At 36.8% G+C, this 16,172-nt stretch overlaps 1 protein-coding gene and 2 long non-coding RNA genes across 9 annotated transcripts; 1 reads left to right on the plus strand and 2 right to left on the minus strand.

The window, feature by feature from the left end:
• The first annotated feature begins 716 nt into the window (after positions 1 to 716).
• On the plus strand, positions 717 to 8,855 carry LOC125472991. Of its 6 annotated transcripts, XM_048575187.1 has the most exons (10): positions 717 to 1,000; positions 3,835 to 3,921; positions 4,158 to 4,265; positions 4,355 to 4,990; positions 6,345 to 6,421; positions 6,910 to 7,266; positions 7,374 to 7,457; positions 7,587 to 7,678; positions 8,011 to 8,105; positions 8,136 to 8,416. In XM_048575187.1, exons 3-10 carry the CDS (start codon positions 4,241 to 4,243, stop codon positions 8,159 to 8,161), a joined length of 1,392 nt encoding a protein of 463 aa, XP_048431144.1. In that variant the 5' UTR covers positions 717 to 1,000; positions 3,835 to 3,921; positions 4,158 to 4,240; the 3' UTR covers positions 8,162 to 8,416. The 6 variants fall into 6 exon arrangements, with proteins under 6 accessions (XP_048431144.1, XP_048431139.1, XP_048431140.1 ...); XM_048575182.1 differs by lacking the exon at positions 3,835 to 3,921; XM_048575183.1 differs by lacking the exon at positions 3,835 to 3,921 and having other exon boundaries at positions 7,377 to 7,457.
• Positions 8,856 to 13,180: 4,325 nt separating this feature from the next.
• Positions 13,181 to 14,584, minus strand: LOC125472992. 2 transcript variants are annotated; one of them, XR_007254934.1, is made up of 5 exons: positions 14,450 to 14,584; positions 14,225 to 14,283; positions 13,933 to 14,081; positions 13,702 to 13,853; positions 13,181 to 13,429 (listed from the first exon to the last, which is right to left on the minus strand). It is a non-coding gene; the product is annotated as an uncharacterized LOC125472992 (long non-coding RNA). The 2 variants fall into 2 exon arrangements; XR_007254933.1 differs by lacking the exon at positions 13,181 to 13,429 and having other exon boundaries at positions 13,588 to 13,853.
• Positions 14,585 to 14,645: 61 nt separating this feature from the next.
• LOC125472995 lies at positions 14,646 to 15,027 on the minus strand. Its single transcript, XR_007254935.1, has 2 exons — positions 14,896 to 15,027; positions 14,646 to 14,808 (listed from the first exon to the last, which is right to left on the minus strand). It is a non-coding gene; the product is annotated as an uncharacterized LOC125472995 (long non-coding RNA).
• Positions 15,028 to 16,172: the final 1,145 nt, after the last annotated feature.

A 16,172-nucleotide genomic window follows, 5' to 3' on the forward strand; every position in this document is an offset into this window, starting at 1 on the left:
TATAAAATCGTAGAATTAGGGATAGGCTATCACATGTGAGATATAAAAATTAAAGCATTGAATTTAAAATATTGACAATGTTGGCTGATTTTTTTTTATCTCCCATAAGCACCATTTTCTCATTGATTTTGATTGAAAACTTTTGAACTTTTCCACAAAATGCCACTTTTGTATTCTCAAGTTAATGTGTTCGGTGAATAATGAGTACACAAATGCAAATAGCCCTTTACCACAGTGGTAAAGAAGAGTGTTGTCCTTACACCATAATATGGGTACAAATCTCGTCTGCTCTCTAATCGAATAAATCTATCGTTGAACAAACAAAAAAAAAAGAAAAAAAAAGAATAATGAATATAGAAATATATTTATATATATATATATATAATTTATATTAATTTTCATTCTAGTCAGATTCGAATAGGATACGGATCAAGGATCCTATAATCACATCCAAAATCATAACTGAATAATATTCATGATTTTTTCTTATATCCAAAATATACCCACACTTCTCCGAATGGTTATTTTTGGTTATCGGGTTTAACGGTTAAAATTGTCATCCTAAATGTGTCGTTGCAAATTAACCAATTAGATTGTTAATAGGCACCCATTAAGATCTATTTAGTTTAGTTGCATCTTACTACGATTACCAATATTATCTTATTATTATGGTGAAATAAAATTAAACGGGTTTTTTATCCATTAATAACCGAAGGGATTTGACCCAATGCTTGTTCGGATGAAGAGAGAAGCCAAACCAGCTGAAGGGAAAACAGAGGGAGAAGTGAAGAAAGAAAATTGCCCTGCATATGAACCTTTTCTTTCTCTCTCCAAAATCAAAATTGAATTGGGTGCAAACAAAAACATGCAGACTCAATTGCATACTCTTTTGCTTCATCAATCTGCCCAATGAGGTTTATTGGGCTACGCTTTTTAGCCGTGGACAAGTCAAAAACTAACAAAGCGATAGAATCCCCTCCCCGGACTCACACCATGGAAGGTATCGTCGTTTCCTTTCTATCTCAGATCGCTTTTGAGATATGGGTTTTCTATTTTCTGATTGATTTATGTTAATTTCTGGTATTGCATTGTTTGTTTGTTCTCGGAATTTTGATTATTTTGTATGCATGGAGAGTTTGTTTTAATGGTAATGAGGGTAATCTGGGTTCTGATTACTGACAAACTTTTACAAGTGAAGGAAAATGGCATTTTGATCATGGTGGTTTTTGTTTCCTACTGTATGAGTACTAATAAAATTTTCATATATTTACAGTGCTTTATGTTTCCCACATTTGGCTTTCGTCACGATTTTTTGGCTTAGGGTTATTAATTTTTCTAAGTTGTTTTCTGGATTACATTTAGTCTACCGGCACAGAAGCTATGGTGACGGCATTAGGCATCCAGGTGGGGAAATCTCAGGAAATGCTTGAATGTTTGTATAGATGATGTTCGTAATACTTGACTTGGGAGGTTTGTTGTGCTTTCTGAATTCTTCTGTAAATGATATGGTGTATGTTTAAGGTGTTGTCCTTTTTATATTTTTGAGTCAAATGTTATAGCGCTGGAATAACAAACCTCAAGTAATTGAATTTTCTATGAGTGTATTGGAAAATCTTCTTTGAAACAAGACATTGTAATATGGATAAGTGAGGTAAATGTAGATTATTTGGGGGAGCTTCAATTAAGGGATTCCTCCCATAAGATTATTTGAGGGACACCATTGTAGGGCCCAGTCCGTGTTTTATTTTAATGATCTGAACTTTCTAGTTTTTAGGTCTTCCATCAAATGTCGTGCTTTCAAAAAATTAGTCAAATTTGAAACCATTTAACCACTTAATAGAATGGTTTTCATTTTAGTGTTTTCTTGAAATATTGTGCTTGTGTATTTTCTTCACTACAATTGGATGTCTTAGTGATTTTGAATTTGTCTATTTTTAGCAAGCATGATCATTGAATAATGAATAAAAAAACAATTTTGATGATTGAAATCAAAATCTGAAGCGGGCCTTATGATGTATCACAAAACAGCTTAATCCGATCTAAAAAATGCTTGTGAAACAGGATAATGTTAGGAATGCCACTATGGCCTTCTTCCATGTACAAAATGTGTGGAAATTTTCTTGTGAAGGAGGATGCTGTTTGGCATGCTACCATGACCTGTACTTTTATGCAATTGGCACATTTGACTCATAGGTCCAGCTTGTGGAAAGGGACTTGGACCATGACCTGTACCTTTATGAGCAAGCTTCAGTACTGTCTGTTTTAGAAATTAGAGTGCCCTCCTTAAGAGTCCCACTAGTGGTAGTGGATATTAGGAGATTAAGAAACTCTTCTGGAATTGCACATGACTACCATATTTTACTGAAGTTACGGGAATCTAATATACTTGTTAAGTCTGGAGCTGCTATACTTGTATGCTTGAATTTTAATATGCCGAAATATTTTGTATAGTTGTTTGTATGTTTGTACAGTTTTAGTTTAAGCATTGTTTAGTTCAAAAACAGAAATGCTTTCAAATGTTTTTGTGAGATTAACCATTGTAGGTGTGATCTTCGTTATCCAATATTGTTGTTGGATTTTGAAATAGGTAGTTGCATGGAAGATGCAGCTTTGCAATTATGATCCTCATTTTTCTTTTGGAATCTTACAGGGGATCTCTCCTAGTTTTCCAATTTGATCAGTGGGTGACTAGTTTTGGAAATTTATTTTGGATAGGCTTTGTTTAACCTGTTACCATATAGCGGATTCCTGCAACCTAGTAAGGAATTGCATAATATTCCCACCACTTTATATTTCTCTCAGAAGGTCTGTCATAGATGTGGCGGTTGTCTTATTATTTGTTGTCTCAAACAAGAAAGAAAGTCCATGGGAATAGGCACAATCATAATAATGTTAATGGAGAAACTTATTCTTGTGATTATCATTGCGAGAATAACTTTGTAAGAGTTCTCAGTTTCAGATTTGTAGTCTTTGATATTGTTGAATCAAGAAGCAACCATTCGTAGCTTGTTGCTTGTTTCTCACTCTCTCATTCTCTCATTTGATGCTGTTCATTAATAGTTTGTTATGTGTCTTACTCGTGCTGAGAGGAGAATATGGGCTATTCAGGGTCAGTAGTTTTCTGTTGTATGTCCTTTTGTCTTTAATTGCTAGATAATTCAAAGCAACCGACCACTTTGTTCCTTGTAATTTCAATTGGAAAGCCTTGGGTGCCTACCAAAATCTAAAGTCACTTGGTTGGCTGGTAGTTCTTGGTGAGTCAGCACATGTATGCCAAAAGAGAAGGCAGTACTCTTCATTATCTCTTGGTGTGCACCAAGCAAAACGGTGGGGGAATCTTCTGACTATATCTTTCTTTTCTTGTTCCCCCACGGCACAAACCGATATTAGATTAATTCTGGCTTTTGGTTTGGAATGGGTGGTTCGTGGGAATTGCTACTATTGACTGTATGTGTTCATTATGGGGAAAGATTTCAAGAAGAAAAATGTCAGCCTGTGGCAATAGGCTGTTTTGGCTCTATTTGGGTGTTGTGGTAGGGACAGAACAGCAGAAGCCTTGATAATAGAAATGAAGAGTTGGCTTCACTGGTGACATAATTGAATATCGTGCCAGGAGATCTTCTTGAAGAGACATTTCTCAAGGCTTTGGTGTTTTCTTTTCTAATTTGGTTCCGGGGAATGGAGAGATGATCTGTTTATGGAGGAGACAGATCTCGTATCTGTGCCCTATGTTTGTTTGTTTTTTTTTTTTTGAGGAAAGCATCTTTAGTTTCCTATTAAGTAGAGATACCATGAAAGGGTTTTTTTATTTTTTTTATAACACCAGAATTACAGGATTTCAAAGAACACAGCATATATTCTTAACAGAAGATGTGGTCCTAACTTAGTGAAATGGTGAAGGATCTGTTTGACTGAACTCAAGTAAATAGGGATGAGGTTTTGTCGAGTCCCATCATATCCACGGATTGTTCACATGCCCTGACATTAGCCATATTTTTCTTTACCACCATAATTTATAGTTGAACAAATGAAGCATTATATTCATACATAGAAGCTGATCCGGTAACAATTATGTCCTGATAGATGTATATTTATCTCAATTATTGATTTCATTTTGTGACTAACATATCCTCTTCCACTTTTTGGTTGATATTTAGAATCAAATGAACTGCATTCTGAGGAGAATAAAAATTCCCAAGACAATAATAAGAAAAGAAAGCTCAAGACACCGGCCCAGCTTATGGCTTTGGAGAAATTTTATAATGGTAAGGATGCTTCTCTTCGCGTGTTTTTGTATTCCTCAGTTTTGAGCCGTCAAATTTCTCAAAGGAATGTTCTTTTTTACTTTTTCCAGAGCATAAATATCCTACGGAAGAAATGAAATCACAACTTGCAGAGCAGTTAAGATTGTCAGAAAAGCAGATATCTGGATGGTTTTGCCACAGAAGGTTAAAAGACAAAAGATTGTTGAGAGATGAAACACAAGCTAATGGACGGCAAGATCGTTCAAGTGTTGTCATTCAGGATCGAGCTAGTGGACTTGGGCAGGACTCTTGTGGCAGCACTAAACATGGAGAGCATAGGTTTGTTGATCCAAGGGAAGTTGAAAGTCGAAGGCTTTCTGGGCATGATTTCACAGCTGCAGATATCACCCGCGAGTATAGGAGTCACTATACAGAAAGAATTGGTGACATGGATAATACATCTTTAGAAAGTAGCTCATCTTTACAAGATAGGCTCTTGACTCGAAAGGAGGATCCGTATGATGTGGAAACTTCTAGATATCGAACACATACCAAGGGCATGGAAAACATGGGATATAAGCCCTCGGGGTTTTTGAAAGTAAAAGGTGAAGCAGAAAATGCTGCTATTACAGCTGTTAAGAGGCAACTCGGGAGGCAATATTGGGAGGATGGTCCTCTATTAGGTGTAGAATTTGATTTGCTTCCTCCTGGTGCATTTGAATCCCCGATTATTGGTTCCAGCCACGGTACGTCATAATATACTCTGTTCATAGGAAAAAATTTCCTATTCCATGAAATAGTCATCTGAGAACAGCAAGCTTGCTAACTGTTTTTCTGATCTTGTTACTTAGCTTGTGTTGATGCTCTCATATTTTTCATCATATTTTCCTTGTGTGAATGATTACTGTGTAGTTTTTATTTCTTTTTACAATTTTAATCTGCTTTGCCCATAGGTGATGTAAATATGAATATTGTCAATTTGAGTAATATCATTGAAACAAGATATTTAAGGTGTGTGACATTTAATTTTATTATGCTAGTTGTTCTATATGGAAGGCTCATGTTTATCTGCTGGCACTGGGCCTTGTTCAGCGAAGTAGCGTAGACATGGAAATCTTGAACTTGATGTAACCTTTAATTTAATCTAATGTTTTTATATAAGCTCATAAGATAAAATTTAGGCTTTTGAAACAGTGAAACACAAGTGCTTGAGTTTTTTTTCCTGTTTTTTTGCGTCTAATTTTAAAGCATGGGTAGTTGGGAGGAAAGTGGACAAATTGTAGGAAGAAGTGCAGTGAAGAAGGAATCCCCGTACTATAATAGTGTAGATACATAGAAGATGTAGTGAGTGGATTGAAATATTCTTAATTTAGTGCACCTTCTTTCTTTAAAATATGACCATCCAACTAATTTACCTTTAGTTAGCACACAACGTTTTTACCCTCTCTCTGTCTCCCTGTGAACTCCCCTACTCCTTTGGCTCAGTGTTTATCTTATTACATCCTGTTTGTCTGATTTCTGCTGTGCATTCTCTGATGTGGCATATGGAACTGTTTCTTTACATTTGTTTCTCATGTTTGATTTGTCTTGATCTTGATAGTTATGATGATTAATGGATTGAAGAACTTCTGTTTCTTTTGCTTCTACTTTAACTCTTTATTTTTTTAACGTTGATAAGGACGGAATATTGTGGGGGGAAATTGATATCATGGACAATTATATTAACAAGGAACACAGTGGGAAGTTAAAAAAACAAGATATTGTTAATGAAAACACCCAGCTTCCTACTTTTATAAAGTAAAAAAATTAAAAGAATCAAGTTGCTATGTTGGCATTAGCACAACAGTCCTTTAACTGTAATTCTTGAACTATTAGATGTATACAATATTCTGAAGCGACAATATATTTTTTGAGCATGTTTATTAAAGAAGCTAAACATTGCTTCTCCTCTCTTTTATCTTGACGCTGTACTCTAGCAGTGTGTGATTAGCTTCCATTCAGATTCTTCAGTCTTTTAATATTAACTGTACTGTTTGTATACTTATATATTAGGTTCTTGCAGACTAGTATTATACTTCTGTTTTGTTCATTGCTGCGCAGAACCATCCACTATTGGGAATACTGTCCTCCGTTCTCCTGACATTTCTGGAGTGAAAGGGCAACTAAGTCCAAGCACTGTAAGCGGACCTAATGCATTTTTGTTACACTTTGACAGATCTGGTGTGGGAAAGGGTGTGACAACTTTGTGATGGGGCTAATTTATTTGTTTATTTTCAGTATATACCAATCACAAATTCACAGCAAGGAAAACTTAACAAGTCAATTGAACTTAAGTGTTGCCAGTCGACCAGCCACATTTTTTATGAACCATTTGATCTCTTGCATCGTTGTCTTGGCATATAAGCAAATTGCAGTTCCATAAGTTGAAATTAGAATAGAAATTTTTGATTTAGCACAACTTGCACCTCAATTTGTGTCCTTACTGGAAGCAAATAATTGGTTGTTAATACTTGGTTTCATGGAAGCAAAATAAAACTCTTCTATTATGTCCTCTATACACCCCCCCCCCCCCCCCACCACCCCCCCCCCCCACCCCCCCCCCCCCCCCCCCCGCGCCCCTCCCTCCCTATTATGATACTCTTTCCATCTTCTAATGCTCTTGCAGAGATATGAAGTATACAACTCCAGGTTGAATTCCCAGCAGGAAAATCCTAGCATCATGCATGGGTTTGATCTTCAGGAGAAGAAATCGGGCAAGCAATTGAGACAAAAGTTGACTTATCTCAACGATACCAATTCTTCCCCTGGAAAAAATTCCTCCTTGGATATTTATGATAAACCTTCTGGAGGGATTTCTGCTTATAATAGCAATAAGAAAGATAGAATGAGATCTAAGGGTAACTATGGTAGGAAATTTACTAGTGAACAAACAGAGCCTTGCTTAGATGAGTATGATAAATTTATGAGCCCCAAGATTGTCCAAAGGAATGAGTACTTGAAGTCAAGGCCTTCAAGTTCTATGGTTGAGCATTCTGAGACCGTACCTTTTGACTTATGTGCTCTATTATTCAACGACTCTCATGTCAAAACTACTTGCCTTGTGACTATTTTAATTGCTATGTGTTCCAGGAGGAGAAGTTTGACGGAGAATGTAAGGCCATGAAAGACTATCACAATCCACTTAGAAGAATGAATTCTACAGATGAAATGGCGGTGAGTATGAACTTTAGTGGGACAATGTTAATAGGGCTTGCATGGCATTGATACATAACTACATACAATTACTTATTTATGTATGGTGGTTCGTATTATGTTGACATCCTTTTTCCTTACTGATCAAAGGTTACAAAACAAGCCAGAGTTAATTTCCCTCAACGAGACTATGGAACAAATTCATTTGCTCAAATGCCACCTCGTAAAAATCAGATCAAAGGGTTAGTATGGCATCCTTCAATTGTGGATGTGCTTTTTTCTACGTTGATTGTGACCATCAATTTTTGTCCGTCTTTAAAATACAGGATGAAAATTTATATATATGTACTAGGGATTGTTTTCTCTTTTGACTGCTGAAGTTAAGCCTGCAAACACCACATTTTCCCCAGTCACTTTAATTAATGTCTGCATGTTAAATGTTTGGCAGCAATCTTACATGTCAGAGTTAATATTGCAGATGCAGTAGATGGCAAAATATTTTCTGGGTTAGGCTGTTATTGTTTGCTGACGAGCATTAGAGTGCATACTGATTTGCTTCACTTTATTGTTTCAGTTACAGTAGCATTTCCCTTTACCAGAATGACGTGCTATTATTTGTAGTAAATTCTATTTGCGGTAGTACTTTGATGAGGGGCTTCTTCTTCATGTGGATTCTTGTATAATCTAAGCTCAGATTACGGATGGTGGGAATGCCATTAGAATGAAGCTATCACTAATTGGGATCTTGATAATCCACTTAATCAAAGTTTTTACACGAATTTAGCTGCATGAGTTCGGAACAGTACCAATTCTGTCCTAGACGAAAATAATTTTTTATTTTTTATTTTATAATTTCATTTCATTTCGAGGATTAACTGAGTATTACTATATCTGTGTTGCCAATGTAGTATCATCAAGGATTAAACTTGTTTGTGACATAGATACATGTGTCTATCTGCTTTCTGACGGCATTGTTTCACTTTCAGAACTGCCATGGAGATGCCATCTAGCTTCAGTGAGGATGAAACTGCAGAAACCAATTCTTCTGTGGATTGAGATTCCCATAGCTGAAGGATGGAAAGCCAGAAGGGTTCACGAGGCCCTACGGATGTACAGTTGAAAGAGCTTGTATTCCATTTTAGCACTTGTCGTCAGCGGCAATCTGTTTTGGCCTTCCAGGGATCATTTGTTAATATGTGTAGAAAATAATTTGGTGTACTGCTTTAGTTGTTGGCTTTTGTTTAGTAGAAGAAAGCTGATCAAACTCAAATTACTTCTTTTTGGTTGGTTAAATGATGGCATTGCTTTCAGCAACTATACTTGGCTTGCTTTACAGGAACAAAGGGATTGTCACTTGTTAATTGTTTCCAGTTCATCCATTATTGTGGACAATATGAGAGTTAATTCCATTTATTGTAATTCTTATAGCTTCAGAACTTTTTTGGGTCAAGTGTAGATAACTACCTAAACTTTTAAGGGTGATTCGACGTTGGTTTCAATATGCTATAACATTCTAAATAACTGCCTATAAGTTGAGACATTTAGTAGGCCTAAAGCGTTTTAAGTGTTGACGTGGATGATACTTTGGAGTCGGTAATAACTTGACTAGTATCTTGCCAACAAGCCTTTACTCGTGCAGGTCCTTAAAAGCAATTCAGCTGAGTGATTATCATTATCTAGAAGGACAATTACAACAGTTTCCCAACAAAAAAAAAAGGGACAAATACAACATGAGATTCTTTCATTAAATTCCTTGTCCTTCCTCTCGCTTGGTTATGTACGGTTGACCAATGTCACAGGGGCAATGATGCCAACTGTCTTAATGCATTGCAAAAGTCTTCATGTACTCCTCTTACCAGTTCGTTTGACCACAAGACGATGCCAACTGATGATGACATGGTTGATTTTCATGGATTCCAAAATCTTGTGGTTTCTTGAGTTTGGATAACTGTGGGCTCACTCGTCAGATACCTGGGTGGTTATCAAACCTAAAGAATCTAGAGACGTTCTATCTAGGTGGTAATCAAATCACAGGATCAATTCCAAGTTGGTTAGGGGCTCTTTCAAAACTCTTTTTTTGTGAATTTCCAAAACTGAAGGAATAATTTGTGAAAACAAGTTCATTTGAGCAACATCTATGCATGCAATGCTTGTATGCACTCAAAAATAAAATTTTACCCATGAAATTCAAGGCCTAGTAGTTGTGGTGAACCAAGACTCAACTCAAATCTTAAAGAAAAGAGTTGAGAAACTTTTATACCTTTGAAGCACCTCTTTGCTTAACAAACGATATTCACCCATGTGAGGGCCTTCTTTCCTTAGTCTCCTTACTCCTTGGCTCCATGGATGTGGATGGAGGAACTTTGCTTCTTGGCTTCATGACTTCTTGGATATGGATGAAAGAATGGATTCTCCAAGTTCCCAAGAAAGGGAACCTCTAAGTTTCCACACCAAGGAAAGCATTAAGGAAGAGATGGATGCTAGTCCATTCTTCCTAGGGTAGCCGGCCTCCTAAGAGAAGAGAGAGTTTTTTTGTGTTTTTCTCTTTTCTCTCTAGAAAACCCTTATGAGGGAATGGGTTATAATTTCCTTTCTATAGCCACTTACATTGAGTGGCATAATTGAAATTAAAATCAATTCTCCCTCACACTCTTTATGGCCGGCCATGTGGGTTCATTGGGCTTTCATGCCCTTTGTATTTTCAAGTTGTCATACAACTTGAGTTATTGGTCTTGACATTCGAAGCCCATTGGGCCTTGAGGCCCAAAACTAACCCGAGGTCTAAAACAAACTTATTCGTTTGATTAATTAACATATTAATTAATCCTAGCCATAAATAATTAAACCATTTAATTGTCCTTACTCATCTCTGTTGTTTCTTCAATCTCTACCTTACACGGTGTACAATCCATTAGATTCCTCTTAGCTAGGCAGTGGATGATTAGAACTCTTCAAATCGATTGTGAATTGAAACTTACTTTTCAATTCTCCCTTTAGTGATTATACACCTTTAGGGCTTCCACAAACTATGAGTGACACCTAGCAGTATGTCATGGCTACCCAAGCTAATCAGAAGAGGTAGAGAACCTATTCAGTTTGGGATTACAATGCAATATGGTCTTTCTCTAATACAATACTCTTGACCACATTGTTTGATTTGATAGTTTATTCATGTCTATTATCCAATGTGATTCTCTTACTTATATGATTACCTTGAATGTGATTTGGAACGAATTCCTAAATCTCATTCATACTCTGGCCAGAGATTCTTAATCATATTATAGAGTATTCTCCCTAAAACGGTTTGAAGATTAGAGATCCCTTGTTGTGCAATCACTTGCCTCCATGGCTAAGTGGCTTAACCCCAACTATGTCGTGGACACCCTTTGGCGGAATGACTATGACATAGTCAAAGATGACAACTATGATGCCATAGTTCAAAGGACTACTTTGCATTATCCCAACCATGAGTTTTCATGTGACATTAGTATGAGAACTCCTTTTTGATCACATTCAATGGACTCATTTTCCATTGAGCACCTACATGATTGTCTTGGAGACCAGTCACTCTCTTTAAGAGAAGACATAGCACATACTGATCTTAACGGACTGTCAATGTCCAATTGGCAATCCTATGATCAGGAACGTTTAGGATATGTATACAAAAGAGAATGGTCTCATGAATCTAACTTCTTTAGATCACATTCTCCCAATTACATATTCCTTGGACCTAACGTTTAAGCATATAACATTTATATGAGACGGCTTTAAACAATAATCTTTGCTCTTTATATTAAACTAGATTAGTTTAACATGTGAAATGTCTATAAAGTATTATCATATGATTGGCTTTAGGGTACATTTCCAACAAAAACAACCACATTTTAGGTGAATTTCCAACATAACTTTGTAGATTGCCAATAATGGCGAATGCATATCTAGTAAACAATTATGAAATTGAACTTCCCCTCTTCAGTGGTGTAATTGAAAATCCAAGTTTTGTGCTTCGTGGATCGTCCAACTTTCCAGGTATGAAAGAGTTAAGGACAATAACATTAGTGGTAGTATACCTACTGAGATCGGCCAATTGCAGCTTATTTGTAAGTTGTATTTTAATGGCAACTTTTTCTACAATGACATTCTAGACCAAATATTTAAACTAAAGTATTCAGAGATTTTGACTTTCTCCACAAATCATTTGTTCGGAAAAATCCCCTCGCCCATTGCAAGCCTTAATTTCTTGAATGATTTTGATGTCTCGTACAATAATCTTTAAGGACAAATACTGACGGCACACAGCTCCAAAGCTTTAAAGCTTTTCCATTTGAGGGGAAACCAAAACTTTGTGGCGCTTCACTTCCAAATGAGTGCTAAGAAATTGATCTAGATAATATGAACAATGTCGATCAAGATACAGACAATGAATGCGATGAGATTCCCTGGTTTTATATTTTTGCAGCCTAAGGTTTTATTGTCGGATTTTGGGGAGTTTGTGGTTCTTTAGTTCTTAACAAGATGTGGAGGTATGCGTATTTTCGATTCCTTGATAATATACAAGCTTCGCTCTATGTGAAGATGGCAATGTGTATGGCTAGAATGTAAAGAAGGATTGGAGACTAGATTGTACTTTTGATTATATATTTTCAGTTTTAGTAAAGATATTTGGATACACAAAATTAGTACACTTGCTGACACACTCTCTAATAGAGGTGGATTCTACCGTTGTATGTGAACACACTTATATTAAAGATTGTTAATTTGTGTATCCAAATAGGATGGCTCTTTTAGTTTTTATTTGTTTGTTTTCATCATGATGTAATCATGTAATAAAACTATCCATACATACAAAATTAACACACTTGTTGAAGATACTTTTCTAGTACATATGAGCTGTACTGTACCATGGTATGTGGGTCTCTCTCATACTAGAGAGTGCCAACAAAAATGTCAACTTATGTGTCCAAATCACATCATCAATGGTAATATATTCTTCAAATTTCGACTTGCTGCAAGCCGAATGTCAAAGCTGATTGGTGATATTTTTTGTCATATGTCGAGAAGACACTTATTATATAATGACAACAATTAACATTGTGAAGCAGTTTTTATATGAATTTTGGAAATATACAAAATATTAAGCGGGACTATCGTGCAAAAATCAAATGAACAAATAATTGAAATTTAAACTTTGATACTTCAATTCGTTATTCTGAAAAATCGGTAGCTGGAAACCTTTATAGTGGAAGATGATGTTAATGGTTTGACATATGGCTTGATTTTACCAAAATGATTCGAGTACAATGTATTGAAGTTGAAGGAAATTTTCATAGGAAAATACCCTAAAATTGGACAATTTCTTAATCTTGGGATAGAAATAGGACATTTCAAATATGTACACGTCATGCGCACGCGATGCACAACAATTATAGAAATAGGATTTTCCTTACTCCTTGAAATGACCAAATTGCCCTTGCATATAAATGAGTTAATTCTTCCCATGTTCTGATTCCTCTCCTCTCCTCTCTCCCTACGAAGTCTACACTCTCTTCTTCCCAACCTGCATTCAATTTCTTCATAAATTACTAAGCCTAACCCCCTTTCAATCTGCAATCTGGGTTTTAACGTGCAAGAACAACCTTGAGTTTGATAGCAGATAGCGATCTGCAAAGTTCAAACCCATTTCCAATTTCTGTGAATGCTCTGGAGTCTCTCTCTCTCTCTCTCTCTCTCTCTCTCTCTCTCTCTCAATTCAAAATTTCAAAAATTCACAACCTGATTACACGGTACAACCAAACTGATTACAAACATACCCTTGAAAAACAAATAAATAAAACAGAAAAGCTTATTAGAAAAGACCATTGACTTCGTGAACAAACTTAAGAGTTTGTAATGGAAGAGGAAACACGACTCAGTCTAACAGAGAAATGCAGGCACAACTACATTTAGGTTTGGATCTACCTTCACAAGTGGCGCTAACGTTAAACCTGTTAAACCTGCAGACAAAAGTAACTTAGTCATTTAATTTCTGATTGATGACCATTCCACCAAAACCTCAACCATGGCATCTAAAAATTGCAGAATATACTTTGAAAATTTTACTAGATAACTAAAATGCATTGCACTTATAACCGACATACAGACACTGTCGACATTCTAAATCCAAATCTTTATCCATTCACATTTTCTAAGTAGCCAAACACAAATTACACACTACTACGGAAGAAACAGTGAATTGGACAATTGAGCTATCTATGAATTTGCTTACGCATTTGTTATCAAGAGTCTTGGAATATATACACTACATGTCTAGTTTCCTGTTAGTGGTGCAACAACCACAACCCGTGGTACTGATGTTGGGGATGTCTAGAGTCCATCAACGTAAAGAGTTGCAAGGCGCTACGAACATCTTGTTCTCTTCTGCAATTCAAACATAACCATGTTAAGCCAGGCATGTCCAAAGTTCATTAGAGTTCACTCTTTCACCACTGGTTATTACCTAGAATCACTGCGAGGACAGAGTGCATCTATTTCATCTATAAAGATAACAGATGGCTTGCCTGACAATGTATGCGAGGAAGCCTTCGCAAAAATCTCCCCTCAAAATTCTCACTTTCTCCGGCATGTGCTTTGTGGACAGAATGTGGACTATAGAAAAATAAACGAAATTAAAATCATGACAACTTAATATCGTAAACATAACTTATCATGAGTCAAGAACAACACTGCCATCATTTCATTTGTACCCATGAGATTAAGATTAATGTAAAGATTAAGGAATAATAGGGTACCTAATGACAATTAAATGTGCTATACCACATTCCCTAACCACTGCTCGTACCAAGCTTCTCTAGCATGAAGAAAAACAAAAACACAAAATTTCATAAGAACCCAATAAGCAAACAAAATTAATAAAACCCAATTAGCAACCAATGTTATTTACAACTTTAACAATATGATCAAGCAAATTAAAAGGGTAAAAATCTAGGAAAAATAATGATTCAATCAATATTTACCTTTCCGGTGCCGGGAGGGCCGCAAAAAAGCAGACCCCGAGGCCACTGAAGAAAAACCCAGCAACCCAAAATTAATTAGCATAAGAGATATGGACCGTCCGCGCGCGTGTGTGTGTGTGTGTGGGGGGGGGGGGGGGGGGGGGGGGGGGTTGGGTGGGTGGGGGATGTGGTGGATGTGGTGGCGGGGGGTGTGTGGGTTGGGTTTTTGAGGTGTTTACATAAAGACCGAGCTTTTGGGCTTGACGGCTATAAAGGAGAGGATAGATGATGAGTTCTCTGAGAGTTCAGTGAGCTTCGTCCCCCTCCGTCGAAGCAGTCTACAGGACCCCTCCACTGCGATTCTCCTATGTTCGAGCCTCCTTTCACCACCGAAATCAAATCAAAACGACATTAAAACCCCCCCAAAAGACTCAGAATTTCAGCGGGCGTAGTCGCTCCTAGCGCACCTGTAGGGAATGAGGTAGACAGCTCTCTCCTCCTCCCTCTCTTCAAAATCAGAACTCACAAATCTGAACTCAACCAAGAAACCCAAAGCCCACGCTCGACTTCCTCGATTCCAAATTAGAAAAATGATGTAAAGTGATGCACTTAGCTGAGAGTTTTTAATACTTATACGTGGATATTTTATTAATTTTAGTTTTGTGCATAGTGTGCATGATTTGTGCATTGTCGGTTTGTTCTATTTCTGTCATAAGATTATAAAAATGTACCATTTTGGGTATTTCCCATTTTCATATTTATCGAAAAGAAAATACAATAGAATTTCTATAATTTAATATCCCACAAATTAATAACTTCGATTAATATTTTGACGGTTCTCAACTTGAAGATAATGTGCTAAATTAATTATTTGCTATATTGATAAGATAATACATTATAAAAAATTAATATAGTTCTCACAGAATATATAAATTAATAATTTGTGGAAACATAGTATTTATGATGTGACTATAATACGTAGTGCTTTTGTTTTTTAGTATTACCTGGATTATTTTTATTGTACTCACACAATGCTTTACGCATTTCATCCATCATTGTTGAATTATTTACACCTTTGAGATGAGTGACCATTGTCGTATATGATGTGCAGTTTTAAAATGGCTATTGTTTATTTAAATAGAGCTTTTGATTAGTTAAATGTTCTTAAAATGAAATAATGTAGAGTATTCGAACAATGTACCATCTATTTTTGAGAAAAATATGTAGATCTTCAACAGATAAGGTAGAACAGTTGATGAAGTCGGTGACACAATGGGCGAATGCGAGTCTCAAATTTAAAGAAAGTATGCATTGGTAGTAAAACTCATAAAACCTCACTATGGTAAAACCTAATGGTAGGAGAAAAATGTGACATCCCACATCGTCCAGGGGAGTGATCCTTAAATGTATATTCTCATCCCTACCTAGCACGAGGCTTTTTGGGAGCTCTCTGGCTTCGGGTTCCGTAGGAACTCCGAAGTTAAGCGAGAAGGGGGCTAGAGCAATCCCATGATGGGTGACCCACTGGGAAGTTGCTCGTGAGTTCCCAAAAACAAAACCGTGAGGGCGTGGTCGGGGCCCAAAGCGGACAATATCGTGCTATGGTGGTGGAGTGGGCCCGGTCCGCCCCGGGCCGGGATGTGACAAATTGGTATCAGAGCCTAACCCTGGCCGCGTGTGTGCCGACGAGGACGTCGGGCCCCTAAGGGGGGTGGATTGTGACATCCCACATCGCCCAGGGGAG

The sequence above is a fragment of a genome, unplaced genomic scaffold, assembly GCF_019419815.1.
Source record: "Pyrus x bretschneideri cultivar Hongxiangsu unplaced genomic scaffold, Pyrus_bretschneideri_v1 Contig79, whole genome shotgun sequence".
NCBI lineage: Eukaryota > Viridiplantae > Streptophyta > Magnoliopsida > Rosales > Rosaceae > Pyrus > Pyrus x bretschneideri.